At 51.8% G+C, this 21,343-nt stretch overlaps 5 protein-coding genes across 5 annotated transcripts; 2 read left to right on the top strand and 3 right to left on the bottom strand.

The window, feature by feature from the left end:
- Window positions 1-160: 160 nt before the first annotated feature.
- terJ-0 (Efflux pump terJ) lies at window positions 161-1,961 on the bottom strand (the record flags this gene model as incomplete). Its single annotated transcript, XM_037326650.1, has 2 exons — window positions 161-1,633; window positions 1,695-1,961. The coding sequence occupies 2 exons, from the start codon at window positions 1,959-1,961 to the stop codon at window positions 161-163; spliced, it is 1,740 nt and encodes a 579-aa protein (XP_037175912.1).
- A 5,728-nt stretch (window positions 1,962-7,689) lies between these two features.
- On the top strand, window positions 7,690-9,744 carry CGCA056_v011403 (uncharacterized protein; the record flags this gene model as incomplete). Its single annotated transcript, XM_037326649.1, has 2 exons — window positions 7,690-8,619; window positions 8,677-9,744. The coding sequence occupies 2 exons, from the start codon at window positions 7,690-7,692 to the stop codon at window positions 9,742-9,744; spliced, it is 1,998 nt and encodes a 665-aa protein (XP_037175909.1).
- A 641-nt stretch (window positions 9,745-10,385) lies between these two features.
- On the top strand, window positions 10,386-11,546 carry CGCA056_v011402 (uncharacterized protein; the record flags this gene model as incomplete). The annotated part of the gene is made up of 1 exon (XM_037326648.1): window positions 10,386-11,546. One exon carries the CDS (start codon window positions 10,386-10,388, stop codon window positions 11,544-11,546), a length of 1,161 nt encoding a protein of 386 aa, XP_037175910.1.
- Window positions 11,547-11,880: 334 nt separating this feature from the next.
- Window positions 11,881-13,937, bottom strand: FCK2-2 (Cytochrome P450 monooxygenase FCK2; the record flags this gene model as incomplete). The annotated part of the gene is made up of 7 exons (XM_037326647.1): window positions 11,881-12,083; window positions 12,136-12,237; window positions 12,298-12,602; window positions 12,660-12,787; window positions 12,847-13,178; window positions 13,250-13,444; window positions 13,511-13,937. The coding sequence occupies 7 exons, from the start codon at window positions 13,935-13,937 to the stop codon at window positions 11,881-11,883; spliced, it is 1,692 nt and encodes a 563-aa protein (XP_037175907.1).
- A 6,027-nt stretch (window positions 13,938-19,964) lies between these two features.
- CGCA056_v011400 (uncharacterized protein) lies at window positions 19,965-21,103 on the bottom strand (the record flags this gene model as incomplete). The annotated part of the gene is made up of 3 exons (XM_037326646.1): window positions 19,965-20,342; window positions 20,395-20,710; window positions 20,760-21,103. The coding sequence occupies 3 exons, from the start codon at window positions 21,101-21,103 to the stop codon at window positions 19,965-19,967; spliced, it is 1,038 nt and encodes a 345-aa protein (XP_037175908.1).
- Between the last annotated feature and the right edge of the window lie 240 nt (window positions 21,104-21,343).

Here is a 21,343-nt window from a genome sequence, read left to right as displayed (position 1 = left end):
GACTCGTTTTTGTCATGGAATGTGATCTACTCTAGGAGCGACCGTCTGCTACAGTGTGTCTTGGTCCCTGCGGGTCTTTAGAAGATCATCACGGTCAAGTTTGCGAAAGACATTTGATGAACAGAAAATGCATAACTTTTTTCTAACCAGGGGCGCCTATCTACCTCTTCTCAACGTCGACTTCCGTTGTAGACGTAGCGGCCTCTTCGTCCCTCTTCGGATCAGGTGAATCGGCCTTGCCAACAATCTCTGAACTCCTGAAGAACACACAAACAATGACAAGGGAGGTGATGCCCAGGGCAAAGTTCATCCAAGAAGCTGCCCTGAGACCATCCAATGAAGGTTGATCCCATTCCATAACCGGCCCCACATCCTCCACAGACGTGCCCCTGGAGTTTGCCATGACGGCTGTCTGGACGGCAGTCGAAAGAGCCAGGCCAATGGACCGACCGACCTGGCCGACAGAGTTGACCAGCGCACCGCCCAGGGCCTGATCTTCTTGAGGAAGTGATTTTGAGACGAAGAGGATGAGAGATGGCCAGGCTGTATCTGATCCAATGACGGCCAGAATCATGGCCGGCAGACCGTATGCAAAGTACGACGTCGTAGATGGGATGGGTATCGCAAACAGCAGGCAGGCACTGGAAACGGAAGCACTGCCGCAGACCAGTAGCAAATAGGTGGGCACTCGAGAGATAAGAAGGGCTGCGGCCCATGCAACGAGAATTCCAGCCACACCCGTGGGAAGAAAGTAGAGCGTCGTAGTGATGATGGATTGACCCTGGTATTGCTGGTAGAAGTATGTCGCGTAGGTGAGGAAGTTGTTGAATGATGAGAAGAACAGAGCCATGATGGCCATGGCGGCGCAGAATCTGACGCTTTGGAAGATTGAGGTCTTCATCAGAGGAGGACGGTTGGTCTTGAACTCCAAGTGGCGTTGCCAGAACCAGAAAGAAGCGATGATGATGATAGAGATGACGAGAAGTACCGATATCCAGGGCGTGCGCCAGCCGACGACGTTACCCTCCGTCAACGCTAACATGAGCGCCAGAAGACCCACGGTGATGAGACCGCCGCCGATCCAGTCAACGGACTTCTTCGTACTCACGCCCTTCTTGTGCAGGGTAACCGTCTCGGCAGGAAAGACGAACACACCAGCAATAGCAACGAGACCAGCCAGAAGCGCCAGGACACCAAAGACCCACTTCCAGTTGGCGTACTCGGCGATGATGCCAGAGAGGATGTTGCCGAAAATGCTTCCAAGGGGTGCGCCAGCGCCGTAGGCTGCGAAGGCATACGTCTTGGCTTTGCCTGGCGGGAATGTGGTCCCCAGAATGCCGATTGCTGTGGGAACGTTTGCAGCGGCACCAAGACCTGACAGGCCGCGGACGAAGTCAAAGGCGATCTCGTTGGGAATGAATGCACAAGCAACAGTAGTGGCGGCAAGCCAGGCGGTGCCGAGGACGAAGATGAGACGCTTGCCGTAGATATCTGCGATACGGCCCCAGAGAAGAAGGAAGCAGCCGAAGGTGAGAGAGTAGGCGGAGACTATCCATTGAACGCGAGATTCGGGGATGTTGAGGTCTCGGCCTATGGTTGGGAGAATAATAACCACGGCTTGAATAGAAAGGGTCTGACAAACACGTTAGAAGACGTGTCTCTTGGGGGATCGGCGGGATGATGGATCGACTCACGTTCAAGAAGCATGCGCCGGTTGCGGTGGCCGTGAGGGCGATGGCCTGGAACTTGGACAGAGGAGCCTGCTTGGGTTCGCTGATGGTGCTGCTGGTGTCGTCGTCCGACTGTGTGCCGTCTGACGATGCAGGCGCATTTGATGTTGGTTCATACTTCTCTTCCGAGAACATGCCCTCGGTGGCATGGTGAGTCGTGATAATCTCGATATCCTTCTCCTCGATAGGAGGAAGGGAGGATGACGAGTTGTTATTCTGGAAGCCGCTCATGATGGGAAGTCACCTGATATAAGTAGGAAAGATGTGACTTGGCCGGCGTTCTCCAATGTGGGAGTGAGGTGAAATTTTGCTCTGGCTACTGCCACAGGATCCAGGTGAGCGGCCCCGGGCTTTTGTATTCTTCGAAGTGGACGAATACCCTGGCCATGTTTGCTCCCCTTCCTACTCGAAGTAGAAGTCACCCGAGCACAACATCCAACCCTAGTCTCCCATAGCAGTGGAGATCGCAAAAAGGATCATGTAGGTCAGCTTGGCCCTGTTGGTCGGATGCCTTTGGGAGTTATGTCGGCTAGGCCCATCCCGGTGTAGGACGCCAGGGCCGTGTGGGATGGGGCTCAAGAATTACACAAGACATGCGGAAGTGCAGCCGGTGGCAGTAGCCCTGTAGTTTGCTCGCCTTGGCTTCGGTGGGTGAAGAAGCACGGCGTGTTTGCCCTTGGTCTGTGGCTTCGCTGAGTCGAAGCCATGTCTCCCGGGAGGGGGGATCCGGGATATGTCCCGCCGCCGCGGGTGGACGGGCGAGACCACCCTTGGCAGCCCCATGCAAAATGATCTTCCGATGGAATTGGATCTTATTTGTCTCCTCGGAAAGATGAAGCTGAGAAATGCCCGGTTGGAGGTCTACCTCCGTTAATTTTGGGGATCGCCGTAAGTCAGAACGTTACGTCAAAGATGACTGCTGACGCAGACGATGTGGCGCTTTTCGATTCGGACTACAGTAATAAGGTGCGCCGGAGCAATTAGCAAAGCCCCCAACTCTGATCTAACGACTGTGGTCGCATCAACTGCTGACGAAATCAGTCTCGAGTGAACAATGTGCGCGTTTGGGTCCCTGTGTGATTTGCAAAATTTTCTCGAAAGAAAAAAGAATCATAATAAAGACGCCGCATTGTCTGAGATCCTCCCACCTGGTAGACGTCGGTAGATCAAATGTAGGGGGTCGATCCGAGTAAACAAAATCTTTTGGGAATCAGCCCGCCCAGTCGCACGCTAACGTGAGACATTGGGTTCCCGGTTCAAGAGGTGACTCGAAGAAAGTGAGAACTCGTGTTATTGAAGAAGGGAGGGAGAAAGCCGGAGGGGGGGAATCTAATGCAGCGAGGCGTCATTGGACGGTCTGCCGAGTGTTTCCCCTCCCTTGTTGAGAAAAGAACGGTGTCGATACGTAGCGGGTTGCGGGTTTACATAATGGTTACATTCCCAGATAACCGGCCGGCCGACAGGAGACGGGCCCCCCGGCGCAGGAGAGTTTCTCCCATCACTGCAGAAAAAAGCAATTATAAGGAGATCCGAGGGCCCCAACAAGCAACTAGAACTGCGAGCTCAGACACCATGATGCAAGGTCTCGCGTACGATGAGGCGGTCGCGACGAACCCATTGGAAGAGCTGAGCGCTTACTCGATTCAATTTGATTTCGTCAAGGGCCCCTTTCCTCTAGCTTTGCTTTTCCCCAGATCTACACCCCTTGTCTTGTGAAAGAGCCCAAGATCCGGTTGGGTCCCCCGGGCGCGTGGATAGGTGCATTAGGTTGGGCCGGTCGGGGTCGATCGATGCATGTGAGCTTCCATCAGAACAGTGATGTGTAACCGCCTGTCGTGCTGGGTGTAAAGACATCATCCGATTGTCACATTCGAAAAGAAACAACAAAGCTGACCATCTTACCTCACTGGCCTAAACGTGTGCAGATGACCGGTCAGCTTGCAGCATCTAGAGTTCGCTATGGTCGCGCTGCTGTGACGCGGCAGTTGTTTTTGTCAATTCTTTTGTGAGGGCATTCCGGTCGTGATGCCCTCAATTCCTTGGCCAGGCGATGTGATTCACCGAGCTTTCTTTTTTTGGGGCCCATGCCCCGCATGTTCTTGTGGAACCCCGACAATCTTGCCATCCCTGAACCACAGAAGAGGAATTCTCGCTTCGGGCTGCTCGAGAAGGTTCCCATTCCGTGGCGCTGGTTCCCCGGGTGAGACAGAGTGACCAATTCTCCTGTGATGGTTGACGTGAGGAAACTTCCCGGCGCAAGGGAGGATGCAAAGGAGCCCAAACAGGGCTGATCTTGCGATACGAGGAACAAAACAAAACTAGAAAATGCAATAGTCTGTCGTGGAAGCAGATCACCGAGGCTGATTTGGAAGTTGATACACCTGAAGGGAGTGAAAATTTAGGTGGACATCTTACTCAGCCGCCGCAAATCTGCCTTCTGGCTTCTGCTATGCCATCATGAGACCTCTCGGCACGGAGGATCGATTTTGATACAAGACTTGGGGTCCATACTGCCTCGATCTCGCTCCGACTCTGGTGCACGAGATGGTTCAAGACGGGCTTCTAAATCGTAAGATGAGATTGTCTCGGCGGGCCAGAGAGAGTTCGGCCGAGAGTGGTCAGAATAAACGACGTTCCATGTCGTCGGGGGACGGTTGGAAAAGCCGATTGGGAATTTGAACTTGGCGACGCCCTCAAACGCGTGGCAAAGAGTCAAGTCTTCGGGCGGCTGCAGCCGTTTTCCCGACGTAAGCAGCCACCCGACTGCAGGCTAAACAGGCTGGAAGAAATGTGCAATGGACGTGAGGTGATTGGGTGGCTCTTCGCTCTGCGTTATGTCTCGAATCCTCGCAACGAGATTTGTCCTACCTGACACCGAGATTGTAACGTGGTGACAAAACCGCTGGGCGCAGACGCGAGACACAAGGCACCTGACACAACGTTGGACTCGAACACGGCGTTCAGGCAGAATCTGCTACATTGACCTTGCGGGTTCCATTTGTTCCATGTGCTTCAGAAGAACATGGTTTGAGGCTCAGATGTGGACGTAGTAGAATCGTGGTCAGCATGAGGCTCTGCAGTCTCTGACGGGAATTTCGTCTGGTGTGTCGGCGGTGATAGCTCTCACGAAGTCGACTTCGTCAAATAGGTAGCGTGCCACCATATTATAGGCATAACGCGTGCTTTCTGACTCATCTCCTGCTTGAGAACTCAATAGTAGGGGCTGATATTGATGAACTGATCGTCACTTCCATCGAAATTTGGATGTTTTCTATGTGTTTTCATTGCGTTGCTAGTATCAAAACTTTGTTGAAATAAGTCAAAGCTGTTTGTTTGGATTCAAAACCAACCACACTTGAAAGGACAACACCGGAATGTGTTAAAGACACAGTGGGTTTCTTGATTTTCTATTCTCGTGGCTTCCTGTCAGGCAGCTTTATTGGGAGTATATTGAACGCAGCATCGCGCGACGCGGTAATAATGAAGCCATGCACAGAAAGAGCACAATTATGCCCACATCAATCCTTTTCGTGGCGTGTTACTTAAATATTCACCTTGCAAGGACGATCGCTTGTTGAGAATCGTGTTTTGGCTTGACAAGGCGCAAAAGGTTGTAATGCGTGTGAATCATATTTCTTTGACGACATGAAGTTAGAAGTTGCTTGGAATCTCGGAATAGCATTTCGACCCCACGAAAAGCCTGCTCAAAGCTTTTGTTCCTTGCTGGAACAGCCCAGATGTTTCTCCTGGCCTTTCACGCCGACTCCTCGCTGACTGGCGGCTAACAAAGGCCTTAAGAAAATCGAATCAAACATCCCAATTTCAGGAAACAATTTGGAGACTCTGACTATGATTCTGCCTATGATTCACTGAAAATTCCCCTTGACCAGACCGATTGCTTCGCCCATATCGTTAATATTAATGCCTGACTTGAAAACCCAATGTGGTTCATTTCATAAACTTACAAACTCGTCGCATCACCGCCTACATGTGTATAGAAACCGCTCCAACTCTCTAGCCAGTCTCAAGTTTCTGTGAAAGACCACACCTCCTTCACTACCCTTAACTAACACCCGGCTCCAAGTTTTGGGACATTCAAATCCTATCACCAAGCGACTCTCGAACTCCTATTTTGTCTGGATGCAAGTCGATCTTAGAGAATTACCGCGGGAGCATCATCGAGACTCTGCTACCTTCCTGAGTTATGAAAGGCACATCGACACCATTTCCTGAACCATCTAGCAGCTTCGTCCCATCACGCCGATGGCCTGAGCCGCGACGTCGATAATCAGTATGTTTCCACTCGGCAGAGCTCTTAAACCTTCGTGAAATTCTTTCTCCGCTGCTACATTTGGCTGGAGGGTTCAATGCGATTCTACTCAATAGAGCCTGCTGGTTCAAACAACTCACCACAAGTCCTCCAGAGAGCATCTTACTTGAGTACAGACTAATCGCGGCATCGCCCAGGTGATTCTGCTACGAATTTCGATGCCAAGGGTAGTCATATAGGCTTCAGAACCCCGCTCTCATGGAATCACCATTGTACAGGCATTGGAGTGAAAGAAGCGAGCACTTTGAGTCTCTCTTTTCCCGGCCCTGCTATTCGCAAGAATACGCTGCAGCAAGTTTACTTCCTGTCTCATGCGCCGTGTCTACCTACAAACGCGGAAGCTCTGCGATGATACTAAGTACCTCGATTCTCTTTGCGGTATACTAGACCTTCGTTTATCCCTGGTCATTAATAAGCAAAAGCGTACTGGGCCGAAGTTTACTTATGCAACTCATCCTCCGATTTGGTGGCCTGGCCGACACACAAAGGTTGAATAGTATTTTCGCGTACGTATGTAGTCACCATGCGTAGGACAGATCCTTGCGGCGAGTGGTCCGTTATGGTAGCAGTTCATGAGCAACAATATCGCTTAAACTTAAGCACTTCAACTGCTACCTTCCAGGTTCAGCGAACCTCATCGATTGGGTCAAATCTTCACCTGGAGCCTCTCTATCATGAGAGCCTGCCTTCCTGGTACGTATTTTCATTATCTTTCCTCCCACCTTACCTCACTTATCCCACCTCGCTTCACTCCACTTCAGTCTACCCACTTTATTTCACTTCAGCCTGCCTACTTCAGTTCACTTCACTCCAACCTACCTACCTTACCTCAACAACTTCAATCTCACTGCGATCCTGCGCTCCCTTTCTCCACCGGTGCCTGCTTTGCGTCTTCTCCCCTCGAAGTGCCCCGGGCCCCCTCACAACCTACTCGCCAACCTTTCATAGGAGACGAAACAAAGACGGGTAAGGACCCCCCTCAGGCGATCATCTCATTATACTGCTGCCTGTCGTCTCCTTGTCGCCCTTCAACTCACCTTTTTCGGGTTTTCATCGCGTCCGAGGCGCTTCTAGGCGCGTCTTGTTGCTATTTTGGCACCCAGGACTGTTCTCGACGACGCGTTGGAACCTTCACCTCACCTCCACCAGGTTCAGGCCACGCCCATCTCAAATCGCGATTGCCTTCTCCCACCTCCCAGACCATTCAGGCCACCTACACACCACGGCTCTTCTCCCCCGACGTCTGGGGATAAAAGATCGTCCCATCTCTCCTCCAATCCACAGCTTCCATCTTCCTCACCCACCATCATCACCTCAACCCACTTTCATCTCCCATCTTCTTTCACAATCTCACTCAATCCAAAAGCTTTCAACCACAGCACAACCCTTCCGTCCAAAACAACAAAGGGTAACAGACATCATCACAGAAAGCTATCTTTCGTTCACTTCTGCACGCGATCGTTCTTGTCCCAGTTCAACGCAGCAGATCATCGCTACCACCTCCGCGTCCAACATTTCACATCAAGTGAGTCTCTACTGACTGAGTCTGTGAGGGGTGTGAAACTGACTCATTGAATCGCGCAGCCACTTCGCAGCCCTACCTCGAGACCACCCGTCGACGATTTCAAGATGGCGCCTAACAACACCCGAGACAACTTCAATAGCCAGCGCATCATCAACCAAGACGACAGCCCCAGTGCCCTGGCAGAGCGTCCTCCCACTGCCAACCGGCTTGAGCCAACCAATGGCCTTTTCCGCCCTTACACCCCGTCGACCCTCGCAGCCCTCAACCAGGACGACTCTCCAACTCCCGCCATACATCATGGCTCCCGTGTACAGTCTCTCCGCAACCAGTCAGATTTTCCCGCGCCATGGCCAGTACCCACACCTCCCTCCATCGGCGACAACTCTTCTCCTTGGGTCCGTTTGGATCCGGTCCCTCCCTTAACCTACCACTGCAGCTCTAGGTCTACCACATCTGCCCCCAATTCGACTTCGCTCTTCGGAATCTCTGGGACATCCACATCCAGATTCATCGAGAATGGGGTAATCCTCACTCCCTCATCATCCGGCAACTTGACTCCGACCTCGGGCCCTCAATACCCAACTCGTCCCCCCCGTCCAGCAGGGTCGACTTCGAATCCCATCAATGCGTCTTCCGACCGCGACGCTATCAGGGTGGTCAACCCCAGCATTGGTTCAGGCCAGTTGCCCGCCAACCTGACTCCAACCTCGGGCCCTCAATACCCAACCCGTCCCCCAAGGTCGACTTCGAATGCCAACCATGCGTCTTCCGATCGCGACGCTATCATGGCGGTCAACCCAAGCCTTGGCTTGAGTCGATTGTCCATCGGCTCGGGTCCTACCCCGGGCCCTAGATCTCAGACTGGTGCTGCGAAGTCGGCTGCGGAAGTCACCTTTGATTCTTCCGATTCGGATTCAGACTTCGACTCCGAGTCGGACTCTGGTCGCGAGCCCGTTATAATGGGCAATTCGAGCTCCGTCCGTGCCAACGCTTCGGCTCCCACCACCGTCGAGAATGCTCCGCTTCGGTTCCTCGTGAGTCCCCTCGTACCAGAACGTTCTGAAACGTTGATGCTAACTTGGCCGCGCAAGAATGCGCTTCCGCCTATTAGAGACCCTTTGTCGGCGTTTCCTCCGGGGCCTAGGGGAGTTCCCTGGCACAACTTTAGTAGGCTCCCGCATCCATTGGGCCTTGTCACCGTCAGACACCGCAGACGTCCATCTTTCCACTCCTCAGACGAGGAAGCAATGCCCATGCCCAGCCGTCGCATCGCAGGCTCATGGGAGACTCGCCTGGCACGTTCACAAGCTAGATATCAGGCGGCCACGGGCAACTCGCAGTGCTCTGGATATGCGCATCGCCCCCGTCAGTATGGCCCTCCCAGCAACGCCACCTCTTCCCAGCCAACCGAAGGTCGACAGCCGCAGGGTTTCCGTCCCACTTGGGCTGCCATGCGTGCCAAACAGGGCCAGGCCAAGGACAACGACAAGGATAGGGCCGCGCTCAAGGCCATGTACGGCATCTCGCCCAACTACGCCGGCGACCCGACCATCGAACGCAATCGCTCCGCCGACATCCCCGATAGCGAGAACTGCGCCCTTTGGATCACCTTCCTTCCGCCCGACGTCACCCACCGCGAGATCCTCGCCGAGATCCGCAACATGGGCCGCATTTGGAGCGTGGTGATTAGCGGCCCCGAGCCCGCGAAGAACCACCACACCGCGGCTGCCAAGGTGGTCTTCTTCGAGCTCGGCGCCGCGCAGAAGTTCTACGCCATGAGCTGCAACCCTGCGCGCCGCTTCAAGGTCCGCGGCCACGTCACCAAGGTCGAGCTCAACCGCATCAAGACTGCGCAGGACAACCGCCGCAACAACTCTCGCGTGCTCCGCATCAAGGGCCGCCCCGACGTGGTCAACAAGGATGCTCTCACTGCGTACTTCAAGCAGAAGATCACCTTCGAGGTTGACGAGGTCATCACCATCGTCATGAACGAGGACATGGGCGACGTGGAGTACCGCTTTGGTAGTTTCGGCAACCAGGCGGAGTTGGCATACCTGGCTTTGCAGCGCGAGTACGATGTTGGCGGCATTCATTCCCCGTACTGGGAGGTTCAGTACGGCCATGACCCCTGCGCGCCGCAGCCTAGCGCGTACAACTGAGTGCTATCTTTTCGGCTACAGCGGACAGGTGTTTTGGTGGTAGATGGAGTGTGGTAGGATACGGGATTGCTTTTTGAACTTGATTGTTGGCGTTTGCATTGATACCCAATTTACGGCTTTGTACTGTTGCTTTGAGTTGCTTTCACTTCAGAAAACAAGCAACTGGTTTGATGGACATCGTGCTCACGGCACCCAGTTTGGCCCATTTGGTCCAGATAGCTTGGAGAGATCTCAGGTGGGCTTTGATAGATATTTCGGACCATAAATTTCCGAAAGCCAAAACATCGAGTTCGCCATTTCCAAGAGATTGAGGTAATGATATCTGGCATCAAACATCGTGAAGTGAAGGCAAAGGGGAGAAGGTGAAGTCCGGCAAGGGGGCGGGCGGTTGGTCATGGGAGGCAGGCGGTCAGACCAGCCTCTGCGCCGCATCCGCGATTCTGCCGCTTACATAATCGTGATGTTCTCCGTGCAGCCCCCAAAGACCGCCCATTGGCGGGGTCCGGCGTGACACATTCAGCGATCGCTCCTTCCTTGGCGGCCTGTGGCGATTAGCGAGCTGCAACCTTGAGTGTTCGACTTCACCGCAGCTTTTTTATCATTCCGGGACGGCTTTGACTTTCTTCATGTCCCTTTCAAAAATGGGCACTTCTTCGGAACCGACTGGAGATGAGAATGAGAGTCTTCCTCCTCAGATGGAGACCCTCACCGTCTCGGATAATCTGGAGACCTCTCAATCATCCAGCGAAGGGACTAAAGCAACTGAAGCGACTGAGACGGCAACCGACACAGCCTCCATCGCCACCACAACCGACGTCTCACAAGAAAACCAGACTTTTCTTCGGGGTGAGGCAACAGAGGCCGTCACAGATAGTGATCGCGTCGCCGCCTCCGGGAATCTGAAGATACGCTCCAAACGCACCGAGCGACGTCAGCGTAAGATGCTGAAGAAGACCGCCAAGAAGTCGTCACAGCCAACACACATTTTCGACCTTCCCAATGAGGTCCTCAATAACATCATGGTGTTTCTTCTACCCAGCGATCTTTTCAGAGTCTCCCGCACATGTCGCCATCTTTACGAGTACGTGAAGCACGACGAGGCAATCCTCGCTCGCGAAATCATCGCCGCCAGATACCCCATCCTGGAGAAATGCTTTCGGCTTCCGATTCATCTAAGCGAGGTAGAACTTGAGACCCACGGCCGTCTTCAACATCCAGACAGAGTGGCCGCGCTTAATATTCATCGTCGTTATCAGCATATCCCTCCCGCTGATCCCTATCGCACCTGCACCTGCCTCACCTGCGTCATCAGATGGAACGCTCTCTGCAACGCTGTTGATTTCTCCAACTGGCAGCAGAACCTGGAAAAGGGCGAGCCAATTCCCATGATGGATCGAGGCAAGCCCTTGCCCGAGTGGAATCGTCTTCTCGTCGACCAGACCATGAACCTCGTCTCCAGGGCAGTTACTTCTCCCCTGCTTCATGCGTGTATCCTGGAGAGCCACCTCAAGAACACCGTTGTAGCCATCAAGCGTCACAGTCAAAATAAGGGCAATAAGAGACGTCACTTTCAGATGACGCAGGCCGACATCGAGTCTCAGTCCGATCTATTCCTCGATAGACAGGGGCCCGTCACAACCGAGCTACCTTTCCACCGCGATAACTACTACATGCTCGAGGCTATGATGCCTAGCCGCACGTGGCTTACTGAGAAGAAGCGGTGGGGGTACATGCCAGCGGAGGCGCATGACAATGACCTGGCGTGGGTCGCGACAAGGTGGCAGATGCCACGGCCGTCTTAGATAAAAGATTAAATTAACTGCGTACAATATAAGGCACCAAGCACCTTAGCCCCCTGTTTATTAATTCCGACCAAGGCCCGTCATCACTCTTGCCCCTGCCTCCGTCCTTGGCGTGTCTGTCGTCATTCTCGTCGTTCGCGTCGGCGTCGTCGTCGTCCTTATCGTCATCTTCGCTATCCGCTTAGGTAGCCAAGTCCTACACCAAGCGAAGCCGCGAGAGGTTCGGCAAACCGTTTAACGTCGGGTTTGGTTCATTCTTGGAACAGATCATATTCAAATTTGAGAGCTATGGAATCAGCTTCAGATATCCGACATACCCCATCTGACGGTTTGCTCATGACGAGCCAGCTTCAGGTCGCTTCTTGAACACGCAATTCAAACTGCCCGGCTTCACAATCAACTGGAACTTTGACTCTCTGTGAAGTCTCTCTGCATGCTCACCCGGCGCGACTTCAAAATCATAATTCCAGAGCGTGTAGGCCACGGTCATTCGGATGACGTTCATCGCGAGCCGTTTACCCACACAATCAAAGCGGCCTGGCGTGAAGAGTGAGCTTCATTTTGAAAATACCAATCATGTGTGACTTACCGTAGTGGAAGGGAACGAACGCTCGTCGGTCGATGATCAAATCCGGGCGAGTGGTCCAGCGCTCGGGGATGAACTCGTGGGGCTGTTTCCAGTACTTGGAGCCTATTCGTAGTGTGTCAGCTTCTCTCATCTTGCGAATGTAGAGACACGGGCTAACTTTACTTCGTTGGTACACATGCAACGGGGTAAAGACTGTCACGCCACCGGTGATGTACGTTCCGTCTGCCAAGGTAACACCTTCAGGGGGCACGACTCGAGGTCCGTTGGTCGCGGCCGGGGGGTGCATGCGCAGTGTCTCGTTGATGAAGGCGTCGAGGTACTCAATCTTCACTAGATCGGCGACAGAAAACTCTCCAGCCACGGTTTTGCTGTGCACTGGGGCGATTTCGTCGTAGAGACGCTGGCGGAGCTTCGGGTCTTTGGCGAGGAAGTAGAAGGAATATCCCAATGCGCAAGAGATTGTATCTCTAGAAAGCTGTCAGTGGAACCTTCTTTGCAAGTTGTTTGGGTAGATTCTTGCGTACGTTGCCCCGATGAGGATGGCCAATGAGTCGGAGTACAAGACATTGATGTTGCGAAAAGACTTTGGCTTCTCTGAATTGTAGTCGTCAAGAAAGTACTTCATCATGTCGTGGGACTGTTCGGAGTCGGTCTGGAAACAATGCAAAGTCAGCTTTCGCCCATAGTTACTGCCCTTGGATTTGGTCTCACAGCCAGTCTCTCATCCACCAACCGCGCCCCAAGGCCTTCAAACTCCTTCACCATCCCAAAACTGGGCATACTCGAGAGCAGAACCAGTGGCCACGAAATCCCACCCATCCGAGCAGCCAATTTGAAGGATGTCTCGATGAGCTCGAGCATTCGGTCGTCACGGCCATCTTGTACCGTGCCGAAATTGTGACTAAAACCGACGCGGCCCATGTTGTCGAAAGGGATCAGCTTGGCGTAGAGGGCGGTGTCAATGGGTTTGCCTTCGACCTCTTCGATGCGGCCTAGCCAAGCGCGCAGAACTGCTCTTGTCTCTTCCTCGTACCGTTCTAGAGCTACAGATACCGCGGAATCAGTGGAAAGCTCCTCATATCATGCTCCAAGCACAGATTGTGAAAAAGCATACCTTTTGTCCCTAGTGCCATGTCCCAGACCCTTCGTCGATCCCGATGCGCCTCGTTTTCCCAAATAGCGTCAAGGTTCAGCTCGTGTTTTGAAGCAAGAGCGCCGTAAAACCCAGTCCATCTCTTGGTAACCTTTGACTGCGGGCCGTGGAACTTAATGTACGTGTCTATATCCGACACCGATATTTCATTAGGACCTGAATTCAGAGTTAGGCTCTGTCTGTTCTTCCAGCAAAGGGGAATAAGAAGACTTGAAGTCTTACCGAGCCGAACGACATCTCCGAGTTTCTCATGAAGCTTCAGGATTCGATCATGTAATTTCCAATCTCGGTTGGCCCACATCGAGTAGAACTTGGTGATCCTAGCGGGGAACGGGCCCGGGAACCTGCGGAGGGGGTGGAAGAAGATGCGATAGACCCCGATGCTAGTGTAGAGGGCCGCGAAGTAAGATCCTGATATGGCTGCGTGGACTACTAGTCCGTCGTAGAAGCCGTAAGACAGAACCGTTCTCGCAAGTAGCATGGATAGCGCGATAGCATGAAATACCACGATGCTTGCGGCATTCATGCTCTTGGGTCCGTTGATGAAGTAAAGCCAGTGTGACAGAAGACCGGTGATTGCGGCCACGCCGCAGGAGAAATTTGCGGCGCCGCCGAACTTAGCGACCTGCGCGAGCACAATATCTTGCATCTTGACGAGAAGCTATTGATGAATGATCACATATAACTTGATAGAACACATTAACGTGGGAAAGATGCAATACCGTCGAATTTTTCTCAATGCTGAGGACCATGCCCATAAATGTAGTCTCGCACCCCGCCGGCGCCGCGGCGCGGAAGCAATTTGCGATATCAGAGTTTCCTACCACATGCTTCCTCTTCCATTTAATATCAGGCCGACGGTCCGCTTGTGGTCACCTTTGATGTCAGCTTGGCCCAAGTGTTACATCCGTAAGCTGGGATACCTGCCCAACCGGCGGGATGCTCAGAGTTTCACCTTACCCCAGCGGTTCCCCGCATCGGGAGTATTCCCTAGTGGACGTGATAAGTAACTTGTTTCGGAGACATATTCCCGAAAATAGTAGAATTTGCAAGTTGTTGCCTAAAGCGAGTACGAGTGCTGGCCACGAGTGCTTCAAATTCCGCGAATTATGGTCAAGACGCGCCTCTGCGGCGACCGGACACTTTTTAATGGCGAGTCCCGTTGAATCACTGAGAGGTGGGAATCCATAACGATCCAGACACTTGCAAAAAGGAAAGTTTTGTTGATAAAAAAAATTGACTTGGTATCATTGAAATGCTGTCTAAATCTCATCCCTCCCTAAGTAATATTGCGCCGTGTAAACATAATCCCATCCCTTCCTATGCAAGCCTCTACTGGCTTACCATCTGCCTGGGCCACCGAAACCACCACCGGGACCGCCGAAGCCGCCGCCATGATGTCCATGGTGTCCGTGATGGTGTCTTCCTCCGAAGCCACCACCCATGCGAGGACCAAAGCCGCCGCCGAAACCCGGACGGCCACCGCATCCAGGGCGGGGTCCACCCATCATGCCGCCGTGATGGTGGTGGTGGGGTTGGACCATTACCGGACGGGGACCGTAACCACCACCGCCGTAACCGTGGTGTCTGCGTGAAAGACCGAAACACATGTTGTGATGTAGATTGAGTTGAAGTAGATTAAGTTGTACTCGGTTTGTTTGTCAATGATGACTGTGTAATTTGTTTTGTTGTGGTGGTTTGAAGTATTGGTTTGGGTTGTGTTGATTGTTTGATTGTAAGGGTGTGTTTGTGTGGAATTGTGTGGGTTGTACTTGAGATCTTAGTTTGTTTCAATTGCTTGAAGATGTTTGGTTGATAGTGATGAGCAACCCAGGAATGGAGAGGGAAAACAGGACAACTTTATGCAGAATGTTTCTTCAACAGAGTCCCGCATTGAGGCTGTGATCAAGACCCTTCGTGCGTCATTCCGGCTCGTCGGCCGAGCGCTAAGATGCCCACGCCCGGCTCGGCACTTGGATCAAAGGGCCAACTTGGCTCATGTCATGAGGGGCCGCGCAATTGGGGGCTCCGCACGCGATCTCGTTACAGCGTATTAAACCGATAACGTCACTCTGAGCCCCGAGCTAGGCGCAATGCGCACTCAAGGTTCATCCCAAATCACGCGTTGTGGCTTGGGGGTAGAAAACCGTCGAGCCACAACGGAAAAGCAGGTTCATCGGTCAATGCCGAGCCACACCGAGGTCGGCAAGGTTTCTCGCTTCGCGGAGAGTGACGCCACACATTGAGGCGAGACCATGCGAGTCAGCCCAGCCCCGCGGTGTGCCGGCCAATTGGAGCCGTTGGTCTTGGGGGCCGGCATTTTGGTGCCGCAGTCAGTGTTCGCGCTGGGACAGTTGAGCTTGGCCCACGTCTGTTCGTTGATGACATCTTTACGGACAGTGCAGGATTTCTGACAGGTTGCCGTTGGGATTCTGGTAAAGATGGCGGACACGTGAATTCGTCTGGTTGCTCGCGTCTTCGTCATTTGTTCAGGGCCCGAGCTAACTGGATTGTTCTGGACCAATGGGGCCATGCAAGAGTCTAAATCTCGGAGAAGATGGGGCGCAATCGTGGCTCAGGCGCAGTCTTTTGTGACCGAATTCCGGACCCCCGTTCGACAGTGTGGCTTTAACGGCGGCGCCGACCGAGATGTTGGTTCACAAGACCGCATTTGCTCCACTTCACCGATGGCCAAATATTGGCTACTGTCGGGCTGCTCTCCCACATTCCGAGCAGGGAAAAGAACAACAGAAATCTGAAAATGTCAAAGACTTACGCGCGTGAATAGAGAGGCTATGACGGCATTGTCAAACAATGACCTGAATTGCATCTTGGTCTATGGTTATCCTATTCCTCGGGCACATCTGCTCATCGAAACCGATCCCCTGTCAAAAAAGATGAGACTGATCTGAGGAGGCGATGATCACAAAACTCTGCATCTTTTGCAGAGGCACTTTCGTTTGGCGACGACTTCGTTCCTATGGCTCAGGAAATGCACAGATCTGGACTTAAACGCAGAACGATCGAGTGAACGAGCCAGTTTGAAATTTGCAGCCAAAGGACGAGTTACCATGAATTGCATGCCCTTCAAATGTTTGAGGGCGCCTAGCGTGTGATTCTTCCCTGAGTTATTACAATCGCGTCCCAGGTTTTTTCCCCACGTAAATCAAGACTGTGAGAGTTGTAATCCACTCAATACATGCTGGACCACCCCAATTACCAGACTCGCCGAATTAAGTGCCAAGATAACTGCGGCCAACCAAAAGGTCCACCACAGCCCCAATCCCGGCGGTCATGCCAAAATGGGGTGAGTGTTTTGGGCGTTGCCTCGTCATACGGTCATACACCTTGCGAATAGCAAGACGCTTTCTCTAGTATCGGAAATTTCGCAGTCGACGACACTCAGATCTCAGCTTACTTAGGACTTTAAGGACGAGGAACCCCCCGCAACGACGCCTTCTACAAGGGCCTCGAAATCCTCTAGGCTCTAAGCGTTACGAAGGCGTTTCCGCCGCCTCAATTGAATCAACTGTTCTTGGGAAGATCATGCCTGGCTGAAGGATTTGGATAGGTCCAAAAGCCAGTACGACTTTTGGTCTCAATTCTTCAATCTGGGAAAAAGAGGTGTTTCTTCATTCACGGCCGCTATTCTATGAGACCTTTCGGATAGAAACCATTGGGGACCCTGTGCTTAGGGGGGCCTAATGGCTAAGATATGCGGTTTTGGGAAGTGTGGGCCATACAGGTCTGGGTAATGGTTAAGTGGAATTTCATCTGCGTTTATGGAAACGAAACGTACATAAAATGATCAACGGGAGCTATGTATCTTACATGATCTACGCTTTGCGCCAATCCTTGTTATATGTAGTACAGACAACTTGTAGGAAATTATCACTAGACGCAGCTCTTGCAATCCCGCAATCTCGCCAGCTTCCTTTCTACGGTCTCCACCTTTAGGCTCTAGATCCTGAACGCTCCATATGAGAGTCCTTAGTGACCTCTACGAGTGTTCATTTGGGAACCTTCTGTCCCTTTTCCCTCGTACGAAAACAAGTTTTTGCTCATTCTTTAACGTACAGCCGATTACCACCTGCTGGCATACCTTTTTGACTTACATAACGGCGAGGAGTCATGGAAGCGAGCCACCTGGATGGTTAAGGCTTCGCAGAAGAACCTCTATGACCAGCCACATTTGTATCGGAAGGAAATTGCGAATCTCCAGAGCCAGCTAATTGCCTTTACTCATAGCACACCGCTGCTTTCTAAAGTAACGGTTCGAGTATTTCAGTTCTTTTTTTCTTGCTTCGGTAAAGCTCTAATTTGTAGAAGATCCTTTCGTGCCTGTCAGATGGCGTTTAGACGCGGAGAAACTTCCGAGACCATCATCTCTCCTTCAACAACCAAGATGGCGGCAGTTGACGAGGACCACCAGCAGAAAGTTGGCCTTGACTCTCACATCTACAGGGAGTGCGCATGGGGCTTGGTTTTCGCAAACACGGTCATCAAATCGTTAACGTTCACGAATGGGGTTTCAATGCAACGTGACAATCCGAACCAGAACCAAATTACAACGTTCAACGCATACACCCGGTCGATCGTCGACGTCTGCGGCACTAAAGTCATGAAGCGAGATCTGGTACCTCACACAAGTAACACCAATGGGACCGTCACAGCGCGCCCTGGATCTACAGGAGGGGTTTCTCGCGATGCCGAACTGAAAGAGGAGATGACCAAGGCCTTGATCGCCAAGGACGTCCCCAAGATGGCAGAGATATTCCTTCAGACGTGTCCGGGTGACTGGGACAGAGGCTATGGTGCAAGCCTTTGGAGCATGCTGCACCGCGTCAAAAAGGACGGTCTCCAAACCCCGCAGAGGATTTGGCGAAACGTCGACGTATAACAGTACGTCATTTTCAACTGGGAATTGGCTGAGGTAGCTGATCTTTTGGTTGAAACGTTCAAACTTCCAATGCCTGGTGGAAAGCCCTGTATACTCTGGGAAGATAATTTGTGCGTGACGCGGCAGAAAAACAGCGACTTCAAGAAACGGTGGGAGCTGGTATGTGATCACTGGAGCCAGAAAGATTTCATACCGTGCCCTCTGCGTGAGCAGGGTCCTCTGAATCCACGATTCGGAGACTACCTGGCGGCAGCCGTCGCAATGTCGGAGCTGTCCCAACAAGAGCTTGATGCGGCGCTTGTAGATATGACGATATGGATGGATAGGCTGAAGGAGTTCTGGAAGATGAAATGCCGCGAAGATGAGGGAGTTCTCCTAAAGAGACGAGAATGGCAGGAAGAAATCGGACAGTAGGCCGTGAGTCACTAATAAGCCCACGGAATGGGAATGGTATCGCCTCTCCTTACAACGAACTTGGTCCTTTTCCCAGTTTTGATCGGCTGCGGAAAGTCACAACTACTTATGGGTTATAATACAACTTCCGATTTGAATATGATTTGTAAGCGTATTCACAAAATCTCCAAAGATTTACGTTGATTACCTTTACTTTCCTATCATTGAGACCGCCGCTAGATATCCCGATCTCTATTCTTCAATATCGATACCTGCGTGTTGGTAACACATTAATCCATCAGGCCGCAGAAGATAAACACACAACCATTGAATGATGGTTGGAAATCCACCGCATTTTCACCCCCTGAGTGGAACATAGACAGAATTGATCTTTCTTTCTCAATCTTGCCATCAGACCTTAGCCATGATCCAACCCTTCTGGCACCATCTTTATATTCTTTTTTAGCAACGTTTCACTCGGTCAAAGATGACAATAGAAGCCAACAATGTGCATCGTTTCTTTGCTTCCATCCCTAGGTAAGACATGAGTCTTTAATGTGCGACTGCACTTTGCTTTACTACGCTTTCAAACTTCTTCGGTCCCATCGCACAACCAAAAATGACTCACGCGTTCCAGTATAGATGCAAGTTCATAACCACAGTTGAGTTAAAGTGTTTTCGATTATCAATTGTTCAACATATGATCATGCCGTCGGGGGATTTGTACCACTCTATCTCGCAAGGGAAGAGCCTGATTCACGGAGGGACTTGTTAGGGAACATGTGAGAACAGCCTCAAGCTAGGTAGAAAGCAGTCGAGAGGAACTTTCGAACGCCAATGAACAATTTCGGCGATGTTCGAAACGGATTTTGAAGAACGGGAACAAACATGATACGTGAACGTATCGTCATATTCCAAACTCTGCGGCTGTCACGGTATTTTCAAGAAGGGATGATCGGGAAAGGAATCTTAGGTTTCTTAAAGACAAGGTGAAACGATTCAAACAAGCTACATTCAGCACTTCCACTACACTTGCAGGTTCACAAGTTCCAATGGAATTCGAGGAAAAGAGTCAGCCCTACGTTTTAGGACTTGGAGATGGGCTTAACCAGATCTTGGAGATGATTCGAAGAACCTGACGTCGATTGAAGGCCAAAAAGCCCGCAATACAATGTTCGAATTATGGTGCTCTTGGAGTGACATGTAGTTCCTTTTCTTCTACGTAGTCATGACAGTGTGTAAGGTGTTTTATGAAGAGTGTCATCTGAGACAGAGATCTTGGAATCTCCCATCAAATGGTCGTGTTCATTCCCGAGCCCTCATGTTATTTCTGAACTACCCTGACTATGTACCCAGAAACTCGATCAACCATCAATATTTGTGCTAATATCCTTCCCATGCTCGATGCGGTTCCCTCATCTCCACAATTTCTTTGTTGGTAATTGCGAAGTACTCCTCGTTCTGCAGCAAGAATTGCTTGATGCCTCGAACGTCCGTTTGCTTTCCGGCATCATGATCCTCCTCCAGTGTGTTCAACATGGCATCTAGACGCGCCCTCACGACCTCGGCTCTGTACTTGGCCCATTGGTAGTAGAGCTCGGACAGCTCCGAGATCGGTCTGATTGAGGTGAGGACAGAATCGTCCTTCACGCAAGGGTCACGAGGTCGGAATGAAGTGATCATCGTGATGCGCTCGGCGCCGCCAATAGCTGCCAGGGCTTGATGTTCGACATATCTCCCCTGAAGAATGACAGCGTAGCCCTCGAAAAGCGTCAGCGGAGAACACACTTGGGCGCAGTGATGTTTTGCTTACCATCTGAGGTCCTCTGACTTTCAGGACTTCCCCAGTACCGGTTTTGAGAGCGGTTTCGCCTCCAAGCATGTTGGTAGCATCGCTCATCATCACAACGCACACGAATGGGAAGGCATCGTAGTGCCACTTGGTGACCGAAGTGTTGTCCCCGTTCTTTGCAGCAGCTTTGTCCTCGTCACTAGCAGCTTTCTGGATGGAGATGTTGATGTTGCCGACTTCGTACTGGATGTTAGGGATCAGGTCCACTCCTGCAACCTTGGAGATAACTTCAAGGGTCTTCGGATTATTCCAGGCTTGGTCCATGAATGGTGCGTACCTGTTGGAAAGGTTAGTCAAGGACATGGCGTGAAAGTGGGGGGACGTACTTCGGACAATGACCTCGCAATTGACAAGGTGCGAAAGACGTGCTGTGCAAGCAGTTCTCCCACACCTCCGTCGTGAAGATCTCCTGCCTCATGGTTTGGATGGCCTCCTCAGTGAACAGGGGGAATGGTTCTGAACAAGCAACAGGGGAGATGCCGATATCCTCCGAAAGAGAAACATCCTTGAGAGTAAGCTTCTTAGGTTCTTCGACGAAGGCAAGGTGCTGGTCTGGGTTGAAAGTGACGGTGGGCCTCTCAGAAGATGTTGGCCTCAGCTCATCCTTTATGATAGGCTTGAAGCTCAATTTGGCCAAGGGAGATGGCGTGGCGGAGACGACTTCAGCCATGACTGAAAATACGATTCTCAACGTAGAGCGTGATAACTGGGAGTAATCTTGAGTGTTAAGGTTGCTTCTGAGTTTCTGTCTTCTTGAGTTTTTGGTCTGCTCATTGACATCACTTCCACGACAGCTTCATTGTTATAGATGATATAGGTAGGTCACCAGGACGGCAACACGGAGTTCAGGCCGTGTTTCTATCTTGCGAAACCCCCAAACCTAGAAAGAATGAGGTCCGGAGATTGGCAT

The sequence above is a fragment of the Colletotrichum aenigma genome (assembly GCF_013390185.1).
Source record: "Colletotrichum aenigma strain Cg56 chromosome Unknown KSG_Cg56_contig07, whole genome shotgun sequence".
Taxonomy (NCBI): Eukaryota; Fungi; Ascomycota; class Sordariomycetes; order Glomerellales; family Glomerellaceae; genus Colletotrichum; species Colletotrichum aenigma.
The sequence above is the reverse complement of the archived record's forward strand: the minus strand, read 5'-3'. Positions and strand labels throughout refer to the sequence as shown.